This window comes from Theobroma umbraticum, unplaced genomic scaffold (assembly GCF_002168275.2).
Source record: "Theobroma umbraticum cultivar Fairchild unplaced genomic scaffold, ASM216827v3 scaffold_228.0, whole genome shotgun sequence".
Taxonomy (NCBI): Eukaryota; Viridiplantae; Streptophyta; class Magnoliopsida; order Malvales; family Malvaceae; genus Theobroma; species Theobroma umbraticum.
Genome location: NW_018397274.1, coordinates 1580724 through 1604438, shown reverse-complemented (window position 1 = coordinate 1604438; position 23715 = coordinate 1580724). Strand labels below are relative to the sequence as shown.

The 23715-nt window shown below is 33.3% G+C and overlaps 3 protein-coding genes across 4 annotated transcripts; 2 read left to right on the top strand and 1 right to left on the bottom strand.

Moving 5' to 3' along the window:
• The first annotated feature begins 3739 nt into the window (after positions 1-3739).
• LOC110427210 (VQ motif-containing protein) lies at positions 3740-4584 on the top strand. The gene has a single exon (XM_021442677.1). The coding sequence runs from the start codon at positions 3949-3951 to the stop codon at positions 4531-4533; it is 585 nt and encodes a 194-aa protein (XP_021298352.1). The 5' UTR covers positions 3740-3948; the 3' UTR covers positions 4534-4584.
• A 5213-nt stretch (positions 4585-9797) lies between these two features.
• Positions 9798-10427, top strand: LOC110427278 (mavicyanin-like). The gene is made up of 2 exons (XM_021442768.1): positions 9798-9975; positions 10087-10427. Exons 1-2 carry the CDS (start codon positions 9798-9800, stop codon positions 10425-10427), a joined length of 519 nt encoding a protein of 172 aa, XP_021298443.1.
• A 786-nt stretch (positions 10428-11213) lies between these two features.
• LOC110427360 (protein REDUCED CHLOROPLAST COVERAGE 3) lies at positions 11214-21961 on the bottom strand. 2 transcript variants are annotated; one of them, XM_021442848.2, is made up of 17 exons: positions 21837-21961; positions 21046-21087; positions 20403-20936; positions 19530-19684; positions 17444-17954; positions 17161-17223; positions 16966-17067; positions 16434-16751; positions 16267-16359; positions 16051-16152; positions 15626-15730; positions 15047-15180; positions 14629-14812; positions 14376-14507; positions 14079-14191; positions 13911-13992; positions 11214-13180 (listed from the first exon to the last, which is right to left on the bottom strand). In XM_021442848.2, exons 2-17 carry the CDS (start codon positions 21070-21072, stop codon positions 11534-11536), a joined length of 4302 nt encoding a protein of 1433 aa, XP_021298523.2. In that variant the 5' UTR covers positions 21073-21087; positions 21837-21961; the 3' UTR covers positions 11214-11533. The 2 variants fall into 2 exon arrangements, with proteins under 2 accessions (XP_021298523.2, XP_089641532.1); XM_089785406.1 differs by lacking the exon at positions 21837-21961 and adding an exon at positions 21207-21456.
• Positions 21962-23715: the final 1754 nt, after the last annotated feature.

Genomic DNA, 23715 nt, shown 5'->3' with positions numbered 1-23715 from the left:
CTTATTTTTTATTAATTCTTAACTTTTTATCTCATTTCTTCACTTATGTAAAAATCATAATAATTAATAAAATTACATATTCTCTCACTTTTCTAATTATGTACCTAATAAATTTATATTTTTATTACTTTTCAATTCCATAATACTAATAATTCTCAATTATTATTTTTATTTTCAATGAAAGTAATATGTTTTTAATGATCTCCAACTAACGGTAATTTTTTCTAATTTCAATAAAAGGTTTTCATTTAAATATTTAAGTGCTTTAGGCATTTAAAAGTATTGAACCGCCCAAGGATATGATGATTGCATAGAAAATGCTATAATTAGGCTCAGATGCAATTTAATGCTGTAGATTCCTTTATTTTAGGTCATGATCAATTATAAGTTTGGATCTAATCTAGTCCAACCTTTGTATATTAGTCTTCTTTTTTTTTTTTGGTGGATATTAGTCTTCTCTATAAGATGGAAATGAAAAGCTTGCATATTAGCATGTGAAAAGGAAACTGGCTTTTATGTTTACATAATTATGTAATTATAAATAAATAAAATTATTATTAAAATTATTATCGATACTATACCGATTAGTATTTTCATATTTTTTTAAAAAATATTACGTATTCATAATACCAATGTGTTTCGATATATCATTTTAGATTTATTGATATTATATAATATTTATATATATATATATACCCACACACATAAAAATAAGTTTCTATTACATATATTTATAGATTCGTACTTATTGACATCTTAATAGGACTGAATTACGTTGAAACGACTAATGCAAACCGGTAGAATCTTATATGAAAGGTGAAACGATACAATAGCATTAAGTGTATGAATATTTTTCAAAATTAGCATGTATTGACCGGTACGATATCGATTAATTACGATTAAATTTAAATCATTTTGTACTGACATAAGAAATGAGGTGAACATTACTCTAACGTGACAATTTTACCTAATATCATGATTTTGTATATCAAATTTATAACTGACATGATGGTAAATGCTAATTTCTCAAATTAAATAGGAAATATAGGTTGGTCTAAATTAATCCCATGGCTTCAATTTCTATTCCCATGTTTCTAACAAGAAGGAAGAGTACCTCCTCCACCTGTAATTTTCACCCAGGAGGAAGCAAGAAAGGCCCGAAAACAGCATAACGGAAAGCAACAAAAACGCTCCCATGGTTTTCTGCAACAACGTACTGCAAAAGTCTTAACAAACAAGAAAACCGAAACCCTCCCAGCAAAGCAATCAGAAGAGAAAAGGCAAATAATGTATATGAAGAGTAAAGCAAAGAAACTACAAAGGGTAAAGGCAGGCAGGCAGGCAGGCAGGCAGGTAGAAGGGCCTCAAGGAAAGAAAGCTGTGCCTGTGACACAACACCCTTTTCTCCTTAATGTCAAAGAGCAATTCCTTCACGCAAACGAGTAGAAAAAGCAAAAGGCGATAAAAGGGGAAGAAATTTTACCACGAAACGTGGGCGTAGCCAACTAGAAGGAAAGAGAAGAAATGAAACACGGAATCACAAGGCAGGAGCAGAAAGGAGGGGTCTCTGGTCTGCCTCTCCTGACCACCTCTGTGTCTGAGACTGCAACGTCTTCTCGTTTCTTGTTTGCAAATTTCAATGCTGCATGACTCATCATTCATTTAATCAGCTAAACCCTTTTTCAAATTTAGACTCACTACTTCTTTTTTTTTCTAAGAGCAGACTATTACTACTTCTAGAATAAATATAAAAATAACTACGGGGATATTGAGATGTGTTATAATTGAATATTCTAAATTACATCATTCGATCTGATTGATTAAATAAGATTATAAATTAAATTTTACTTAAACTCGTGAAAAATGGTAGTTTTATAACTCATCTTACTTAATTGAGCTAAATAATATAAAGTAATTGATATCTCTAAATATGATTAAAATGATTGATTTGAACCGATGAAATTTCGTATAAAAGGTGAAATGAAACAATAAACATTATGTATATAGATTTTTTTAAAATTAATATGTACCGATCGATATAATATGGATAATTATGATTAAATTTAAATCACTTTATGCCCATATAATGGATGTGTCATATTCTAATATATAAAATGCAAATTCCATAGAATGTTGTACCAATTCTTACTCTTTATAAATTTTTTTTTTTAAAAAAAAAATTCTTACTGACTTGACTGTTGAAATTGAGTGGGAAGTCAAACCCTGCTCTGTTTTATTACCTTTGGTTTTTGCATGTGCCCCGTTTGAACACTAATGTTGAAACCACAGTGTCAGATTTTAGCAAAACAACAACATTACAACTAGTGTTAATGAGAGTAAATGGCATACCTAACACTTTGGAATTCCATGACAATGGAAACAGTAAAGCCCTTCGATATTGAATAAAGGGCAACATTTTGTCTTGGTCATTACATTCAATTCATGATGGAGACATTCCCGTAAGTGGAGAATTAGGACTTTAGGACAGACTTTGGTACCTGTAGTTATCCATACTTATGTTTTGTTGGAGTAAAGTAATGAATGCAAAGTCAAAATTTGAAGTAGTTGCTGAAAAAGGCCATCAAAGTTAGATTCATGGGCGAGAGTCTATTCCTTAATTAGTCAACATTCTAGACATAACCTTTGCATGATCTAGTTTGTTCCGTAAACAAAGTCATTTCATGATCACAATCAGGTGACGGATTCAAAATTTTACATAAAGAATAATTTTATAAAAATTAAATCATATTCTATAATAATAAAGAAAAATTAACAATTGATGCACTGCCTTGCCTTGGGTTCATCTTGTCACCCACGTCAATTCAAAGCTTTTGACTTAAGATGTTACAAAGTTGAGAGTAATTAATTAAGTTAGATGCATGTTGAATTGCGGCCTCCTATGTATAGGAACCGGGCAATTAATTTAGGATTAGGCCGAAGCTCCAAGGCATTAAGCTTTTGACCATTTTTGTGGAAGTGGGACAATGGAAAACGTGTAGTTGCAGGGTCAAACCCCGTGTTTCCTGTGGATGCTATTATTCATTTGGCCTAAAAAAGTCTTAAGTTCAACCTCGCATTTTTGGCATTCTTTAACCTTATTAATCAAAATTCATTACACCAAATTATGTTCATTGCTTCCTTTTTTTTCTTTCTCTGTTTTATATTTTAATGTTTCCCTATATATGGTATCTTTGCTTGAAATTGTATTTTTAAAGCCTTCAAATATTACTTAATTTCGGCTTATAAATATTTGACATAATATTTGAATTTTTTTTGAGTTTTTCATAAAAATTTAAATAAGGTTTTATTTTTATATTATGTTTAATCAAATTTTTATAATTTTATTTTTGATCAAATACATCTTTATAATTCATAATTAATTAATTATTATTAATTAAAATAGTATTTATCATTATATGTTCATATTACTTTGACAGTATGCTGAAGTGAAAAGTAAAAAATATCACATGATTATATTTTCATCTTACATTAATATACTATATAATTACTCATTAAAATGTGTTAATATGTTAAATTTTATATAATAATAAGAAATATTTTTATTCATAATACTTAATGAATGATTAATTATAGAAATTTATTTACTTTAAAATAAAATAAAAATAATTAAAAATATTGTCATTTGAAATATTCAAGAAATATTCTTTTCGAATTTTGAAAAAGTAATGAAGAATTGGTACAGAACATTATTTATTGAGGAAGAAAGAAGTAGGATAGCAAGCAAAGCAGGTCATGGGTTTGAAATCTTGCCCTCTCCATTATTAATACAGCAACACTCCTCGCGCTGACTCTATACAATCTCTGACAATTTCTCTCCCCACCAACACGTTGCCCCATAACAGAAGCCACCCAAATCGAAACCCAAGCTTTAAAACTCCTCCTTCTCCACCCTATACAAACACCCAATATATCACTCTGTTCTCTTCCATGGCTTCCCCTTCTAACACCACCACCACCACCACCATGCACCACCCCGCACACCCAACCTCATCCAATACCACCTTCGTCCAAGCCGACCCTTCCACCTTCCGCATTATAGTTCAGCAGCTCACAGGCGCCCCCGACGACCCTTCAGCTCAAAGGCTCCCTCTCACACACCCAGCTCGGCCAGGCGCTGCCACCGATATGGGCCCTAAGAAGCCTGTTTTCAAGCTCCACGAACGTAGACAAGCCATGAAAAAGCTCGAAATCAAGCTGAACAGCAACAACATTGGCAAAAACGAATGGCCTTCGGATTTCTTGTTCGTCAGACAAAGAGGGTTCTTGGTTTCGCCGGTTTCGACGTTGGACTTCTGGCCGCGCGTGAGCCCGACGTCGCGCGGCGGAAGTGAGAGTACGAGGTCCCCATTTGAGGAAGAAGAGAGAGCTATTGCGGAGAAGGGATTTTATCTGCATCCGAGCCCTTTGAGTACGCCTAGAGGAGGAGCTGAGCCTGAGTTGTTGCCTTTGTTCCCTTTACATTCACCTAGGGAAAGCGAGCATAATTATGATGATGATTCTTCCTCCAAATGATTTGTTTATTAAGAATTAGATGAGATTTTCAATGGATTTTAGTGTTAATTATCTTCGGTTTTCTTCAAGTAGTTTTCAAAGTTTTTTAGTTTTTAGGAGCTAACAGAAAAATCAGATATGGCTGCTGATGCTTTGTCTGCCTAACATGTTTGTTACGCGCTCTCTTTGCGCTTGCTTCGGCCCAAATGGATGCACTGCGCAGTTGATATGATGACTTTTCCTTCTAAATTATTACTACGGCTTCAAGATTCCATTTTCTTTTCTTTTCCTATATATTTCTTTCTCAATAAAATCCCATTTTCTTATTTTTACTTTTACGGTAAACAGTTAAAATTTTATTCAAAAATTATATGAAAAAAATCATTTCTAGATAAACTAACATTTTAGCAAAATAAAAATATAATCATACTTTGTAGAAGAGAATTATTTTCATTTTCATATGATGCAATTTGTCAAGGATCTTGTATAAATGGACGAGTTTTAAATTTATTTAATTAATATATTTTTTAAATTAAAAATATAAATTCATGATAAATAATTTAAGAGTGTATCATTTTTTATTCATGAGATCTTTATTTTGGATAATAAGGTCTGGGTAGTTTCGAATAATTCGTATAATAGGAATATTTTCTTTCGAGTATTTTTTTTGAATTAAAAATATAAATTCGATTTAAAAATGTTATGTAATTTTTAAAAAGTTAAAAAATTAATAATAAAAGAAGGAGTGGGAAAGTGGCATTCTCTACCCCTGTGAGCATTAATTGTAAGGCAAAGCTGGGTGGGAGAGCCGTTGGATTTAATGGAGGGGAGCAAGCGGCGCCTTTGTCAGACATTGCAACGGATAGGATTCGTCCTTATTACAGTAATGCTAATAAATAACAGCATATCCAAACGTTATTGTAGTAAAAGCGACTGCTACAAATCTAACTCAGTCTGAAATTTAGGACTTTATATCCTCACCTTGTGCTCGTATTTCTCAAAACCTTATTTTAATAATTTTATTAAATCTTCACCGTCCATTTCAAGATCAACGTCTGTCATAACTTACGTGTTCCTTCTGCAATGTTATTTACCAAGTAAAAAATACAGTGACTGTAATTTGGGCACGTGATATTATTCCTTTGACCTTTTGCTTTGATAAAATGGAAAGAAATAAAATACGTGATATTACTTTTATTACACATAAATAAATTTCTCACCAGTGGTTTTAATGGCAAGGAAAGGTGGTTGGGTTATTAATAGATTTCACTACTCAGTGTTTTTCTGTCTTAAATATGTCGTGTAATTATAAATTGGTAGGTGAATATAAATATAATATAATTAAATAATTATATTAAAATTTTAAATACATATATAAATAAATTATTAATAACTATATAAGTAAATATAAATACGATATAATTAAATAGTCGTGTCAAAATCTTAAACATATATATGAATAAGTTAAATAAATATAACATTTATTTAAGGTGTAGGGTTAAATTTTATTTGATAGGGTACGATTTATATACACGATTAACATGATTGATCATGATTAATGTAACTAAAATGATTAAATTAAAATATATACAATTAAAATGTTTTTCTATTTTTCAAATTTATAATAAAAAGTCATAAATATCAAAATATTTATCAAATATAATAAAATTTAATATCAATAAATCTTAATTATTATAAAAATATTAATATTTATATATATCAATTAATAAATCTTAACCATGTACTAAATATGTTTAAATAAATAGATAATAAATGGATTATGGGTTATATAGGTGCACGATAACTTGACTAATTAAGCGTGTTTAACATGGTTAAGATGTATTTGTGTCTTAATTGTATTGACGCGATTAATACATGAAACATAATAATCTTAAACCCAAACTCGTTTAAATCCGTACCATGTTCGTGTCATATTGTTTACAAAATTGCTAATGCTAGTTATTAGTATATTTTTTCATCTTGGTTTGGTAAACCCCAATTTGTTTGAATTATAGTAGCTTCACTATTTTGATTTTCTTGTGGTTTTCAATTATTTTAGTATCAGCTCAAAGAGTCACGTCAAGCATTTTAAACAAATTGTTTTAATCCCATATCAAGTAGGTAAGGAATGTAGAGAAAGTATATAAGCGTAGATATTACATATCTTATTAAGTTAACTTTTGATCGTAAATTTTATTACCTCTAATTGAACAAATTTGGAAGAAAAATAAAGAAATTTAAACTTATAAATGGTTGAAACTTCCCATTTTTTCAAATTAAACAGTAACAAGTTAAAATCAAAATTTCAAATAATTTAGCATATATAGTTTATTTATCTCTCTTTTGTATATAAAAATGATAAACTTGAATTTTAGGCTTTGAAGAGTAATTAATTATCAAAGACAAGACACATGTGTCTGTTTCACTTTTCATTAAGGTCAATCTAAATTATATCTACTTTTTTATTTAGAAAAAGGTGACATAAACTAATTCAAAATCATAAGCCAAAATACTAATAGCCCTCCCCACCCTCACTCAATTATTAGGTGAAAGTATTCGATCAGTCTTTATGCTCATTGATTTTATTTAATTTAATCTCTATATTTAAAATCAAAATAATTTAATTATTTAATTTTAAAAATTATTTTAATTTAATTTTTTCTCTTAACAGCATTTAATTTTGTTGTTAAAAAACACGACGTTAGTATTGATGTGACATATTTTGATGATATGATAAAAAGGTGTGACTGACATACTCACATGGCATTACTTAATTCTAAAAGCATTATATTATGATCAAATTGTTATTCAAGACAAAAAGAAGTACCATGCATAATTATAATGTATGGTACTCTTGTTGACTTTGGCTCAAAGGGGAAGGGAAAAAAGTGCAAATTACCTTTGAATTTTGAAGGTGGGCATAGAACTTAGTTATACATGATTTGGAAATTTACGTCTAATATAAGGAGGCAAAAGAGTTATCTTATTGTATGTATTTATGTGATTAATAAAATTTTTTATTAAATTTGATGTCACAAATTAAGCGATATCAACTTAATCGATAAAATTATAAAAAACAAAAAAAATTGTAATTATAAATATAAAACAAATGATACACATGTTTTTTCTCTTTTTTAAAAAAATCAATTTTTTTTTGCATATCAAGAGAAAAAATTATGTACTTTTTAAAATAATTTATTTTCTTTCAAAATAAAATTTTCTCTTTTTTTATTTTTAAAACACTATTTTCTTGAAAGTAGTTGAGAGATTAATTAAAACATTGTTTTCTTTTTAATTAAAACAATATTTTCCTTTTAAATTTTCTTGAAAAAATTAAAGTGATTGGCTTGACGACTCATATATATGAAAGTAGTTGAATGGTTTTTTTCTTCACTTTTACTTGAAATACAAGTGTTTCTTTCTTTTTCCTATTTCGAAGAAACAATGACATAATACTATGTAGCTGCCTATTACCTTAGTATATGTAGTGAGCTAATGTGTTCTTCGTATCACGAATCTAATCTTCTCATAATGTTTAATAAATACTTTCTCATTAACGATTTCTAAACGTATGCTTTACGTACTCGATATATATAGGAGTCTTGATAATTCAATACGGACACATGAAAAGTTCCAGAATTTCCCTCTTTAAGATACTTTCTTTTGAGTTATATATAAACCCTTTTCATGTACTTTCTCTTTTTAAAAATTGAGTGGTTAAAATAATAACACTTATAAATATCGGTAACCAAAACATTATAACGCAAGAATTTTTCAAAAATTAAAAGATTAAAAAGGTAATGTAATTAAATCAAAATGATTATTAATTGATACTACTCAATGAGTAGATCTATAATATGAAAAAATAATTGAAAATAGATATTGCATTCATACAAATTTCAGCCAATAATTGATGAAGGGAGAATAAATTTATCATAATTTTCACTTAAAGCATCTATTTAAATAAAATATTGAAACAATTTTTTTTTCAAATTTTGTATATATAAATAACTATCACTTTTTATTTTCAATTATCATGTAATTATCTTTAATTGGGGAACTTCACCAATTTCACTTTACGTTAATTTTTATTGTCCTTTGTATCTTTTAATAGAGTTAACTCCTCCCTTTCATAAATGGGAAATATTATCGTCTATCAACATTAATTAAGGTGATATTATATTAAAGAATACGTAATTAATATATTATTTTTTCTTAAATTTGGTGAGAATAACGTATTAAATGAAAATATATTTCCTAAAATAGTAATTTATTAACCTTTAACCATATATATCCCCTCATTGATGAAAGTATCCATCCTAATTTCTTAAACTACCTCAAAGCTGTATCAATTAACTAGTCTCGTCATATTAAAAAGATGACTCTCTAAAGTCATAGCAATTAGGGTTTCATAAGAATTTAGGTTTAAATCATTTGAGATGAGAATCAAGTTATTATACCAACATAAAGATTTGCTAGTCATTACAATGTTTTAACTTCTTATATAGTTAATATTTCACTAAAGCAACCATTAATTTACAATCTATTAAAGATTATTATCCGGTACACGAACGAAATATTTTTTTTATTTCAATGTATAGAATAATATACCATTTATAAATTGAACATATACAAATTTAAAGACAATTCAAAACTGGATTCAACGACCTACTTTTTGATACGTGCAATATTAGCGTACACAATGAGAGGTACCCTTTTTGAGTTTCTACTTTATCTTACATGCAAATTTTCTTAATATTGTCTTTTACTTTATATATTACACTAATATACGTGTAAACCGTAGATATCCAATGTGTTATCTTTTGCCCCATACCATTAGAGGTTGATATATAATTTCACAATATTAACGAAACAATAAGTCATTTTTTATTAACTTGAACCTCTATATATATAATCAACATAAATTGAATATCAAATCTAACGGTTAAATTATTAAATACGAAAGAATATGAAGATCAATAATTGTTATACCGGTGCAAATTTTAAATCACAATGCCTTGTAATTTTCTTTTTCTTTAATTTTTATTGATTTTGTACCCAAAAATAGAAAGTTTTTTATTTAGGAGGAAATCTCATAGCAATTAATTAAATTGACAAGTTTCTTCAATAACAAGTCAAGCTCATGCATTGATTCCCTAACAAGGACCATCATTATAAATAGGGGCTAAGGAGGGTATTAACCCTAATTCAGAACATTGCTCTCAAATATTTCTTTGATAAATTAATTGGAATCTCCGAGGAAGTTGCTCTCTCTGTTGAGAAACATGGCTTTGGCAAACAGGGGAGTAGTGTTTTTCATGATGATAATGGTGGCTCTTCGTGGGTTATCAATGGCTGCTGTCTACAAGGTTGGCGACTCAGCTGGTTGGACCATCTTGGGCAATGGCCAAGAATACCAAGACTGGGCTGCTACCAACAAGTTCTTCGTTGGTGATACTCTTTGTAAGCCTCTCCTTTGTCCAACTTTTCCCCTTCACTTTCTTGTTCAAGCAGTGCCTTCATTCATTTTTATATATATATTATGATTGTGACTTAATGGTTGCATGGCTGTAGTTTTCGAGTACAACACCCAATTCCACAACGTGAAGCAAGTGAACGTCGAAGATTTCAAGTCATGCAACCCAGAGAATCCGATTGCGACGTACGTCGACGGCTCCGACAATATCATCCTGAAAAGCTCAGGCGAGTACTATTTCTTGTGTGGTTTTCCAGGCCACTGCCAAGCTGGTATGAAGCTTCACGTCACTGTTAACTCAGCAGCCAATTTGCCTCACAACCCCACTCCAACTCCTCTGGCTAGTAACGTTGCTCCATCTCTCTATGCTTCCAAGCTCAGCTGCCTGGCTATGGTCGTCGCTGCTGCCACCCTCCCATTCTTCCTTCTGCTGGTTTAGGGGGCTACCGTTTGTTCTAATATTACATGTTGAAGTACATGACAATCAAGACTAAATATCATCTCTCTGAAATCATTTCTCCTCTTGGGTTTATTTGGTGGCCTATAATGCTTAAGCTTCGAGTTTATAAGCGTATGGATTTTAATTAGCATTACAACAAATTATTAATTTCACCTATATATATCCAACTCTATTTAGCCTTGTTGGATGAAAATTCTATCAAATATTCTAACAAAGAGTTATGTTTGTTGGACCTTAGGTGTGGATGTATATTTGATACATGCATATTAAATTTTTTTTCCAAGTTTTTTATTTTATATTTTTACTCCAACTTAATTTCATATCTTGTTTATGGGATATGGATTGGATATGAATATTTCCAAAAAATAATCATGTAATAAAAAAAAGTATTAAAATATGATGCTTCAAATTTTCTTCTACTAGAAAAGGAGGAAATAAAGCACCACAGAATACAATACCCTTCTTAGTAATACTGCCTGTCAAGAGTGTCTTGTGCCTGATTTCCATATCTACTGTTATATAAAAATAAGAAAGAAAAAGAAAAACTCTACTGCTTAGCACTAACTCCCAAATTGAATTATGAGGGGATTATGCTTCAAACCCCAAAAGCATTTGAGCAAGTGCTTGAAACATACTCTAACTTGTAAGCATCCATACTTGATGCAAATAGCCAGATAAAATCTTGTGTAGGTAAATCTCTTTACCCTTTGTCGTATAATTAATCATCTATTAATCATAAGAGTTTAGTTGACTTAAAATAGAAAGTACCAAAACTACTTAAATTTTTTTCAATAATTCAGAAGGTTTTTCAACGATATGAGTGGATATTACAAAAAAGGAAATACAAAAACTACCAATTGGCCTTTTTATTGATCAAACAAAATCTCAGAACCACTTTACAGAGATTATTAGCACATACCAAGCGGATCTCAGAACAAATAGGAACTAAGACCAGATTGACCAAACTTCTCTCTAAGACTGCTTTTCCATCCATTTCTGCCTTGCTATAACAAATAAAACCGTAAAGATTAAAAAAGGGTGACACTTTCCTTGTTATTTTCCGCGTTTTGGCTCAGCGTCTCTCTTCATCTAACAGAAGCACAGATTGATTGCTGATTGTATAGCCCTGTTACTCCATTTGTAAACTGCTGCCTGTTTCTTCTCCGTTTCGTTACTACTGTGAAGCCTTCGCCATCCCCGGTTTTCTTTTTATTTACATCTGATGCTTTAGGTTCTGCACAGCTACTGGGTCGAGGATCCAAGTCCTTTCCTTCATGGCCATGAAGGATTTTTATAATTGCACTGTCATTTGTAACTGCATCTGAAGAATTTTCAGTACAGTTATGCCTCTTGTCACTTACTGCAGGCTCACTGGTAGGATTCATGTTCTGCTTGACTGACCTGACAATGAAGCTAAGCAAAATCTGCCTTGCTAGCTCTGATTTCTCCTCAGAGCAGCTCTTTTTCATCTTAGAATCTTTAACTTCCTTAATGGACTTCTCATCAGCTTCCTTCACTTCTGTGTTCTTAGCTTCATTCAAAGAGTTTAACTCATCTGAGACACGTGAATCAGCAGTTCCGGGCATCGTTTGCCAAACATTGCTGGGTACAAACTCAGGTGCATGCGGGTTCATAACTGTGGGAGGTCCAAACCCACTCTGTTCCATAATAGGAGCTTGGTATCTCAGAAAGCTATCTTTCATGGGGTGAGAATGATTTTTTCTGTAGTATAAAGGTGACCTGGGTCCACAGGGAACTCGAGCAGCAACTGGAGGCCCAACAGGCTCTGCAAGCATGCTTTGACTGGCTGTTACATCATAAACACTGGTAACTGCAACTGAACTTATTTGAGGGTTCATGTAGAGTGCTCCCGGACTGAATGGTTCAGCTGATGCAGATAGCTTACTCCCCTTCGTTTCTCCAGGCTTTTCCTGATTAGAAGAAGCTGCCTTATCAAATTCAGTAGCAGTTTCTTCTGATTGATTTTCACTATCATGAGTTCCTTCATTTTCATCATCATCTTCTGCTACATCATCAACAACAGAGATATTGTTTCCAACATCCACCTTTGGTGTCTCAGGTGGGATGGTGCACATCTGCTGTTCAGTTTTTTCCTCATTTTGTTCTTCTACCTTCTCCTGTAATGGCTTTAGAACTGTACCTGGAGGTGCTACAGCTACTTCCTTGTAAGAAAGAGATTTTGAAGCAATGGCACTGAGATTTGCCAGAGGGGAGAAAACTTTGGAAACAGAAGCTTGAAAACTAACTGAATTCCCTCCAGGACTCAAGCTACGGGACTTTGTTTGCTTTGCTGGCAACACCTCTTTTATAATGTTCTTGGAGGCTGTTTTTCTCAAAGGTGAAATAATTTCTCGCCTAGAGCCACCCTCTCTACCATTTGAATATTCAGAACTGTTTACATTGAGCTTTGCAAGAACTGGACGCTTCCTTCCAGACTTCTTCCCAGCAGCATTTCCTGACCGACCCTTCGAATTGGCTTCTTGCCACCCTTCATCGGTAGTTGTCTCTTCAACAACTTCACTTGTGGTTTTTGGCTCAATTCTGGTAATATCATCAGCTTCTTCTGGTTCCTCAGAATGAATGGAAGCCACCATTCCTACTCCATTACTATCTGCAGTACCAACAGTTTTCTCTGAGACATCAAAGAGTGCAGCACTATCTGTTACTAAGTCATGGTGTGTATCATGGATTTTATCACTGATCTGTAGTACCTGCCAAGTTTTTAAAAGCAAAAAATGTCGAATATTAAAAGTTGAGCAGGACAAAGAAGGGTGAGATAAAAGAATTCTGAGCTATAGAAGTCGTGAAAGAAGCAGAGTGGAATGCAAAGATCAGCAAGTAAACCAAATAAGGATACACCAATAGAAGATAGTAACAAGAAAATTATTAAAAACTTCAAAGACAACCTCATGCTCAAGAAAGAGCAAAATGTTCTACGCTCTTAGTTAAATGTCACTCAACCAAATAAGGTCGTTGTTGGCTCTTGTACTTTTTCAAATAAAGATCTTATTGGATTCTTTATGACGAGATATTTTGAGTTAGCAGGTCAAAATAATATCTACCTTGGTGTTTGAAATGGTTCTTTGTTTTGTCAGTGTCAATCTAAGCACCAAATAAATGTCACTTGCACTAGTCCTAGAGCAATGTTTGGAATATAAAATGCTTTGGCTGTTTGACTTGAACTTATCAGAGCTGTCACACTATCTAGCTGCTTTCCAGTGAAATGGTCCACCCATTTCACTTAGCAGGCCCAATCTTTGCTATCCAAAGAGGGCCCAGACAATTAGATTAAATCCCCAGATATATATAGGTCATTATTAAACCAAACATTAGTTTTCACTTATAACTGGAGGATCAAATAATCTGAAACAAAATCACTTCACAGCAATTTCATGATTGTTTTTTAAAACTTATGACAATGTAGCCAGAAAAATCTAGTACCTTGGCACGTCGCTGCTTCCTATGTACATCACTTCCTTTAGAATCTTGATCAGGACTAATGTAATCGAGGAGATCTGATACACTGCAATAAATGATTAAAGGTTTTGGCACCGCAAGAAATAATGATATAATGGAATAACTAGTAAGTTGGGAATACCATATTAATACCTAAGATGACCTTTGCTTGCAATGGATGCATCTGGTTTTGGAGTTCCGTTTCGTGCTGCTTCTTGCTGTTCTAAAGCTTTTGATTCAAAATATTCAAGCCAAGCAGCAGCATCCTTCAAAATAAAAAGCAGTTCATAAATAGTGTAGCAATGATAATAGGAAGAAAAATAATCCTTCACTTCAAACTTCAAGTGTTTTGATTGTGGATCTCAATAACCACCTTAAGCAACAGAATGGCCAAAGATGCACAAAATTGCCTAGCCAATTGGTATAGACAGTCATGACTGTTGTATTTACCTGAGTACGAAGGTCATCTAGTCCAAGTTTTGCTCGGAGTATCTTGAGTGTAGTTTGCTCATGTTGAACACTTAAAGAATATGCTTCCATCAATGAAAGAGCAATGGCAATGGCATGATAGCTTGCAGCCGTCTGTCAGGAGGAAATTAAATGAAAGGATTAAGCTATGAGAAATTACACATGTATGATTTTGTTGATAGACAAACATAAGCATAGACTTAGAGAGATAAACAAAGACAGACAAGAGAGAGACCTGTATGTGATCTGCTCCTAATAGTCTCTGGTTGCACTTAAGAGCTTCATGTAGATATCTGAGAGCAACATGAACATTTCCCATGCCTTCTTCCATCATAGCCACATTTATATATGTTGCAGCAGTGTTTGGGTGAGACAATCCACAGGTAAAATGAAGAAGGAATAAAGCACGGTTTACATATCTGTCAATAATGCATTAAATTTGTCAAGAGTGCAAAAGAAAGGACTGAAAGAATTAAGCTGATTAAGTCTATACTACTAGAGTCACCATAATCAAGGGGCCTATAGAGGAAAATCACAAGAAATATTACTCTTAGCAGTGCTATTGATTGCAGCTAAGAATTATAGAATGAAATCACAAACATAAGCATTTTGGAAATTAAATGCAAGCCAAACTGGAATAATCTCCAACTCACTTCAAAGCCATTTCAATGTGCTGAAGCCGATAATAAAATACAGAAAGATCCCCATAGCTTTTCATCGTATCTGGATGGTCAAGACCAAGCTCTCTCTCATTAATATCCAAAGCTTTCTGTTGATATATAGTTGCCTAAACAAGAAGAAGAAACAATTAGATTATAAATTTTCTCAGTTATACCCAGTTTAGTTAAACTTAATAGACAAGATTAGACTGAATGGCATAAATGGTCTAGATAACTACAATGGATAAAAATTTTGAACAATTTCATTTAAAATGATAACCTATTATCTGAGTTGCATAACTTCTTAAAAGATATAGTTTCTCAAGTAAGCAGTCTTGTAAAGGCAAATTTGGGTTTAACAATATATAAAAGAAGTAGCAATAGTTATGAAACCGAGTTTAAAAATCCCACACTATATTTTACTTTTCTATGATACAAGCAGAGGAACATGTGAATGATACTCGGAAAATCTCTCACCACCTCCTTTGCTTTCAACCTTCTCTAAAAGGAGACTGGTGAACTGAATTCAGTTTCCTATATCTTAAGCTGACATACAATAGAAAGTTTTGATACCTGGTTGAAATCTCCTGTATGGTAGAGAACCACGGCAAGAAGACTGTAAGCACTTGCAGTAGTTCGATGGTAGGGACCACATACAGCTATCATCTTTGCCAATGCCTTCAAAAGCAAGTAAAAATCCTTTCTCTTACTATAGATGCATTGAGAAAATACTTGATTGATTACTGCTCTATTCTTGTTCTTTTTTCTTTTAGTTTAGAGAGAGAGAGCCACTAAGAAAACTTTTGGCAGGTCTAAGAGGGAGAAGAGATTTTCCTTTCTGTTGCTCTTGATTGCTTTCCTTCTCAATTTTAAACCAAACAAGAGGAAATATAAAAGAAACAAGATAAAAATCTTATCACTCTCTTTCTCTTCCCTTCTCCTTTTCTAAACATAGGACATATGAATTAATTGTAATAATAGATTGAATGGGAAAATACCTTGGTCCCATAATTAACCGCATCCTCTAATTTTCCTTTATCAAGAGCAGTCTTGGATGACTCTAACAATGTTCGGCCATCAGCAGAAGAACATCCTACATGCTGTAAATAATTACAAGACGAGCATGGTTATATTGAATCCAACTAGCTGGCTCATTGAGACAATAACAATGAAACTAGAAAAAGAACTTGGAGGAGAGAGAGAAAGAGATCCACCTTACAGACAGGATACATGCTAATAACATCACACATCCTGAAGGGTTCTGGGCATTCCATATCATAATCCCTAGGAACCAACTCTAACCCAATCTGAGAAAAAAAAATCAGTAAAACTCAGCCTTTGACACACTCAGAAACTGAAAGCAGTCAACAATAGAGAGTACCTTATGGCAAAGTCCTCGAAGAATTGATAGTTTTCTTAAATGCTGGAACTCATCTCTCAGTGTCCAACCAAATTTTGCAGCAAGAACCTTTCTTAACCACCCCAGTTTTAGAAAATAGTCATCATTTGCATTTTGGTCATTGTCTTCCCCTCCACTATTTCCAAGTAAGAAATTTAAGGATGAAGCTATAGCGGCAGGTAAGTCCTCAAATTTGTCAACAGATGCAACAACTGCTTTGAGTACATGTTTGAAAGCTCGAGTAACCATCTCATGGATGCACAGTGATTGTATGTGAGGTAGCTTCTCAGCAAGTTCAACCTAACTTGTACAATGACATCAGAGTCAACAAAAACAGCAAATTGTACTCTTGGGTGTGTGCTATTCAGTATTTTTCAAGGATAAAACTGCATGTCTTAGGAAATTAAAACATTACTTGAAGACTATGCCAATGAGCATGGATTCCAGAAGAATAATAATCACTAGCACAAAAGGATATCCAAGAGAACCAATTTTATAGAGAGAATTTCCTCACCACACAACCCAAAGAGCGCATCTGTAGTCCCCTTAAATGCATGAAGTCAGTTAGCGTACGGCCATCAACAGGAGAAAGTTCAAGTGATCCAAAGTCTGTTACCTAATAAAGTATAAGAGTTGGTTCATGAACTGTGCACAAAACCCAAAAAGTACAGTGTTTTGAAACATAACAGCATGGATGATTGAATAGTACCAGCTTTGGTAAAGCAATGTCATCATAATACTTGTATGCCATCTTAATGAGCTCATCAGCTGACTGTTGCAAGAAGCAAACTGAAAGAGTGAGTTCAAAATACAAGAAAACATATTAATACCACAAGAACAATAATAGTTATAAAGAAAATAATAAACGTATGGATTGCACGAAGAATATCCATGTAAAACCACACAAATATACAGCACAGGGAATGAATGCAAAACTTTGAGTAAAAACTAACAAGTAAATATAGGGAAAAATAAAGAGTGCGACCAGAAACCTTTAAGTGAAGACCAGTTCCACTTTCTTCAAGACGTGAGTAGGCTTCTTTAGAAATCAGGTTCTTCAATTCCAATTCACTGCTGGATTCACCATTGCTTTCGTGACCTAGATTAGACTTCACATCCATACTGCAAGACTCAGAATTGTTCTCTTCCTTGTCAATTGCAGTAGTTACGTTACTTGGTTTTTTACCCCTTTTCTTTAAAAATTTAAATTGCTTTCCAAGACCTCTGACAGCAGGTTCAGCCTCACAATCATTGTCAGGGCCTTTTGAATTACCATCCATTGACGATTCCTGCTTTTGTAGATATTGCACCCAACAAGAACCAAGTTCCCATCTTATAGACCTTTCAGGAGCAACTGACTTCTTATCTAATTTGGTCAAACTCTCTTTAATTACTCTCTGGATAAGACATCTAGAAGCTTCTGAATCATTCAAATTGGATTGATGTAACTGGCCTCCTCCAGTTAATTCTGCAGTGCATGACTTGTGAAGTAAAACCCTTAGGCTGCAATAAATTCAATACTTAATCACTACATAGTGGCCTTATTGTTCTCAGGTAAAACATAGTAAATCATGGAAGTTTAGCAAAACAGATGGATCAATAGTACATCCCTTTTAATTTATTAGGACAACGCTGTTAGAGGTCATTATGCATCAAATCTAAAAACAATTGGCAATAACTGGAGAGAACTTCACTACGGGGCCATAACAAAACCTTCAATATAACACAACTTAACACTCTCCCTCACACATAGCCCTATTCTAACAACTGAAAGAAGTGCGCTTACCACGTGGACAACAAAAGTAGGCCACTAAATAAGATAACAAATAACAAATGACAAATGAGGAACCAATAACCTCGACTCTTGATAACATGTTAAGCTACCACCCAAAAATGAATTGGCAATGGTAAAGGCTCAAAATAAATATAAGGCTAGACCTGGCAATTCGTGTTTTCGTGTCTTAAACGTATCAGACACGATTAGACACGAAACACGTTAAGATTATACATGAACATGACATGAATACTATTCATGTCTTAAATCTGAAACACATACAGGTATACGTTTAATAACCGTGTAACATGACACGACACGATTAACATGTTTGTTAAACGTGTCAATCTATAACACGACACAATTAATAACACGTTTAACACAATTAAATAAAAATATTTACAATTAAATATAATTTTATTATTTAAATTTAAAATCAATAATTATAAAAGCATTTATAACAAAACGAAATAACAATAACATCAAATATAACAAAATAAAATTTAAAATTAAGGTTTAGGCAGGACATAATTACATTATTATCTTTATAAAATTTAAAATCTTATTAAAGTAACTGTTCAAAATTATTTAAATAAGGCTAAAATAATCTTTGACTATTAATTTTTAACAAGTTGATAAAAGTGTCATGTATACACGTTTAAACACGATAACACGATTAAACACATTTATACGTTTAAACATGATAACAGGATTAACACGATTAATTAAACGTGTTTAAATACGTTTTAAACGTGTTACTCGTGTCTTATCGTGTCAGACACGATTAAACACGAAACACGTTCAGGCTAAACCCAAACCTGTTTAACCCTGTGTCTTCCCGTGTCGTGTTAACGTGTTGTGTCTAAAATTGCTAGGTCTATATAAGGCCACAAGAAATCCCCAAAACCTACTTGACTTGTGTAAAAACCACTCAACAGATGGAATATCTCTTGCATGCACTCATTTTGTATTCTTTTGTCCATTCATCAAATTCTTAACTGCAAATATAAGACTTCCCTCACTTGAGAAAATCAATTGACATCCTGTTTTATCGTCTTCTCATGGCAGAAAAGCGTTGATGTCTCATTTCAATTAGAGACCCTAGCAGATAGCAGGCAACTATAAAGCTTAATTAACCAGAATGGATGGCAACAATTATATGTAATGGACCATGATTAATACAATGTGAAAGGTAATGAGAACAAAGTAATCATGCCACTATCATGCCCTACCTAAGGATCCAACTAGCAATCGTGTGCAATATACATGAAATAAAAATGAGAGCATCAGCTGAAAGTACAGACCTGTTAATATTAAGAGCATTAGCTCCCCCATCTGGTTGATCATCAATTTCAATGTCCTTAGCATCACACTTTTCCTTCTTCACATCACCAACAACTTTTACAATTGCAGTGTACCCACAATGTCTAACAATGACAGTGCCCAATGAGGAAGTATCCTGCAAGATGGTTATTATGTTGCTTAGTGAAAGCAACAAATTTGAACTTGAAAAGGCTTTTGAATTGAAACTTCCACCATTACACATAATCTTGAATTTTCATCCAACTAACAAGGTTTGGCCATATGTGATAAAGATCAGCAGACTACACAAAAGACAGTTGATGAGTTTAGTTTTGAGGCACTGGAAGAGAAGAACAAAGAGGATATTGATTGAGATAGTAAAAAGCATATGCCAGCATCTGGTAGTGTGAAAATAAGGTTTTAATTGGTTCTGTCATTGGAAACAGGGTGACGTAGGTATTTTTGAGTTGAGATTTCCAGGAAAAAACTAGAACATGATAATAACATTTGTTTCTGGACAAATTTATGCATGAGTACACGGTCTGATATGCATAGACACATATTTGTACAAAGCAAGAAGGGGGCGTGAGGGAAATAAAAGTGACCAAAGTGAGTCTCAGGTGACAAATCAGATTGTTGTTAGAAGTTGCAATGGAAGTAAAAAGAACAAAGAATGATATTGACGACAAAGGAGTAGCATGCAAAGCATGGACAACATATATTCAGAGAGACGAGGGAGGAGAAGAAAAAGGGGGGAGGGGGACAGAGATAACTAGCCAATGCCTCGGTCATTTTTGGGAAGAAATTAAAATTCATTAGAAGAAGAGGAAGAAAAGAATACAATGATGTAGACAACATGGAGAAATGGGACTTACATGAACAACTACACTCTCATCTGCAGTTATCCCTTTAAGTAAATTCCTTTGAGCAATCTCCTCGGCAGTCATGTCAGATGATTGACAGCCAGTAACTTTTACCTCAGGTTTAAAATTTGCATCTCCCAGATCATGTTTTACTATAATGGACAAGTCACCTACATGATCCTCATGAAGGACTGAGTTCAGATTGCAATTTACAGTGTCCTTGGTATTTAACCTGGAATTCATAACACGCTGTATCGCAGCAACAGCTTTAAAGATTGAGACATTAATAAATCGGCTATGAAGCAAAAAGGCCTTGCGATCTCTAACAATTCTCTCCTCCTCAGTTTTGCATGGAAGGCTAGCCAATATCGCAAAATCTGTAGCCCATGGCCAAAGATCATATTCACCATTTCTTCCCTGGCCTCCTCCATTACCACCCCAGAGTTCATCTTCTGATGGAAAAGAGGCGATGTTTGATGGAGACTCAGCAACAGGGGGAGGGACAAGCCATGTATTTGAACGAAATCCATAGGGAAGATTACCAAACTGGAAGCAAAAATGCATTAAGAAACATCAGAGCTTGCAAACCTTGCTTTTCGAGATGTCATGTTTTGCAAGGTATAATAACCTATCATGTAAATAAACAAAAGGTCACCTTATTGTGTTCTAGAAAAGCCTTCATAAGGGTTTCATATGCCTGCATCAATTACAAGAGCATATCAATCACAAATTAACTAGTTAAACAAATTAAAATAACAAATAAGCAAGACATGATAGCTACAACAAAAAGTCATGTCAGGCCACAACAAACTTTACACTGGTCAGTTAACAGATTTGTTACGTCACTTGACCAAAGTTGATCCAAATTTATAGTGCAAGAAAAGCCAACATGGTGAGACTTCTCTTTCTCTTTAGGCATTTCCCTTAAGATAAAAAGCATGTGAGTATTCATCTATGATAACATACAAACAGACACAACCTACAAGCTGCGCAAAATATTGGCATGAACTGTTAATATAAAAACACTGTTCAATAGTTGACAATCAAGGATGGCAGTGGGTCAGGTCTGATCAGATTTTATTTTTGTTCACTAGAATCCTACCTGAAAAATACATACTCAGCCAGACCAAACCTGACCCAATTAGAGTTGTTAAATTTTATCACCACTACCAACCTGCCTACAAAACGATGGACCTAAATCTCACCCAAACCAACCCTCATTCAAAGTCAACATTTGCAAACATAACCAATCTTTTTCTTCCCTCTAGAAAGGGGGGACACTAGAATTTCAGAACATATTAGAAGCTGCTTAACAAGATTTAAATTTTGCAAACAATATAAAGCAAGCAGAGAGTTCTTCACCCTTGTCTAATTTGGCAATTGGTTCGAATCAATATATATGCGATGCTCATGGAAGCTTAGCAATTAAAGACAAACAGTACCCACATTGGCAAAGGCTTGACTGAGATTTTGCAAAAGATCTAACAAACTGTGGCTCTGGAAAAAGTGCTTCCCATAGAACAAAACCCTTTTGCTGATGCAACCACCTGTATTAGCTTCCCATTGCAGATTTTTATCTGCACACAATATTACATTTGCCATATCAGTAAAAGCAGTAGCAGGAGAAATATGAAATCAACAAAATCAACAGCATACAGAAAAGGAAAGTAAGTTAAAAATACAACAAGAACAACACTATTAAAGTATCATCATTTAACTGTCTAGAGTACGTATCAACGACTTAAGAGGTCAAAATAACAAAATAGAGCAAATGAGTTTCTTTTGGCAAAAGAGAAAGAAGAAAGAACATTTTCACCACTTCACTGCAATGCATTATTATAATATTAAGAACCAACCACAACTATCACCATGAGCTGCAGTAAAGCCTCAAACAATATTTGGGAAACAATTGCACCAACAATATATGCTCTATATCAAGGCTTACACATTGTAGCAAGCACCAGTAAATGCAAATGTATCTCGCCAATAAGAACATATATTAGCATGCAGAGTGAGATTATACCTGCATTCCAAAATAGTCTCCATCACGCCTCTCTTCTACATCCTTTGGGTCACATCTCCTTAAATCTGCAAAAGTCAAACTTAGTAAATGTAACAAAACGAACTTTATTAATTAAAAAATGAAAAAAAAAATTGAAAAAAAAAATACAAAACAGAAATTACATTTCTTCTCATATAGAAAAAAAAAAGGGAAAAAAGAGTGAGGGTAATCACATCTTTTTTGTTGCTTACTTACAAGTTTAAGTTTCAAAAATACAACTCAATTAAATCTAACAAATAATAGTGCACTGAAATTTTTTCTTCATTTGAAAGAACTAAATTTGTTTTCTTCCATTTGTAGTAACTATTTTTGGTATGAAAATTTTTACAATAGAATTCATTTCCTTTTGCGAATCAATCCGCATCTTATGATATAATTCATTTGAATATTGTATAGTGAACACTATAGAATTAAATCCTTTTCAAAGGCTTCAAACATAGTAAACCATGACATTTAGATGTAATGTCCATAGATATTAATTTTATTTATTCCAAGCAGATGATTGGCTCCTCTGTAAACAACATTTATAAGATCATTTCTCAATTCCCAAAATATTCTTAGAGACACACAAATGTTAAGTATGGCTTATTTTAGACTCGGAAAACTAAAAAGTAAATACGTCCATTTTTCTATCTCGTTCCCCTCGCTACGTCTGGCAAGAAAATATATATATATAATATACATGGCACTTACTGAGAATGGGAGGAGTGAGGTGAGAGAAAGAGAAGAAATCGTAAAACTCCGATAATTTCGGGGTAGGATGAATGGCGGCCATGTCCATGCTCTCCGAGACCGCCGCCGAAACCGACGTCGTTTGTGGTGTCGGTTCAACTCCTCCATCGGACGGCGAAGGAGGAGGTGGAGCGCTGTTGTTGGGCTGCTGGGCCCTACGATTGATCTTTTTGGATTTTGAATCGGACGACGCTGATGTTGATTGTGATCGGATTCGTTTGGGCCTCGAGAACCTGGTGGTGCACGCTACGATGTCGAGGAGTCTCCGCACGTGAGTCACCGCCTGACATTCCTCGGTGTAGTCCTCTGCGTCACAGTGGCAGGAATTGAAATTAGTGCACAAGTGTTTGGTCAATTTAATATTTGTCCGTTTAAACAATTAAGTTCTCTCGTGCAAAACGTGTCTTTTTAATTTTGACTAAACAATGTCAGTTTGCAGACTTGCAGATTTGCTTTTTATTTTTCCACTTATTTTTTATTTTATAAAAGTAAAATATAAACCTCTGTATAAATATAAAGAAAATAATATTT

What these genes read in the sequence shown, in the direction of transcription:
- LOC110427210 (XM_021442677.1), top strand. Translation starts at nt 3,949, where the DNA reads ATGGCTTCCCCTTCTAACACCACCACCACCACCACCATGCACCACCCC.
- LOC110427278 (XM_021442768.1), top strand. Translation starts at nt 9,798, where the DNA reads ATGGCTTTGGCAAACAGGGGAGTAGTGTTTTTCATGATGATAATGGTG. An exon ending in CTTCGTTGGTGATACTCTTT is followed by an intron (nt 9,976 to 10,086) that starts GTAAGCCTCTCC and finishes GCATGGCTGTAG; the next exon opens with TTTTCGAGTACAACACCCAA.
- LOC110427360 (XM_021442848.2), bottom strand. Translation starts at nt 21,072, where the DNA reads ATGAAGGCTTTTCTAGAACACAATAAG. An exon ending in CTTTTCTAGAACACAATAAG is followed by an intron (nt 20,937 to 21,045) that starts GTGACCTTTTGT and finishes TTTTGCTTCCAG; the next exon opens with TTTGGTAATCTTCCCTATGG. An exon ending in GAACTGGTCTTCACTTAAAG is followed by an intron (nt 17,224 to 17,443) that starts GTTTCTGGTCGC and finishes TTCTTGCAACAG; the next exon opens with TCAGCTGATGAGCTCATTAA.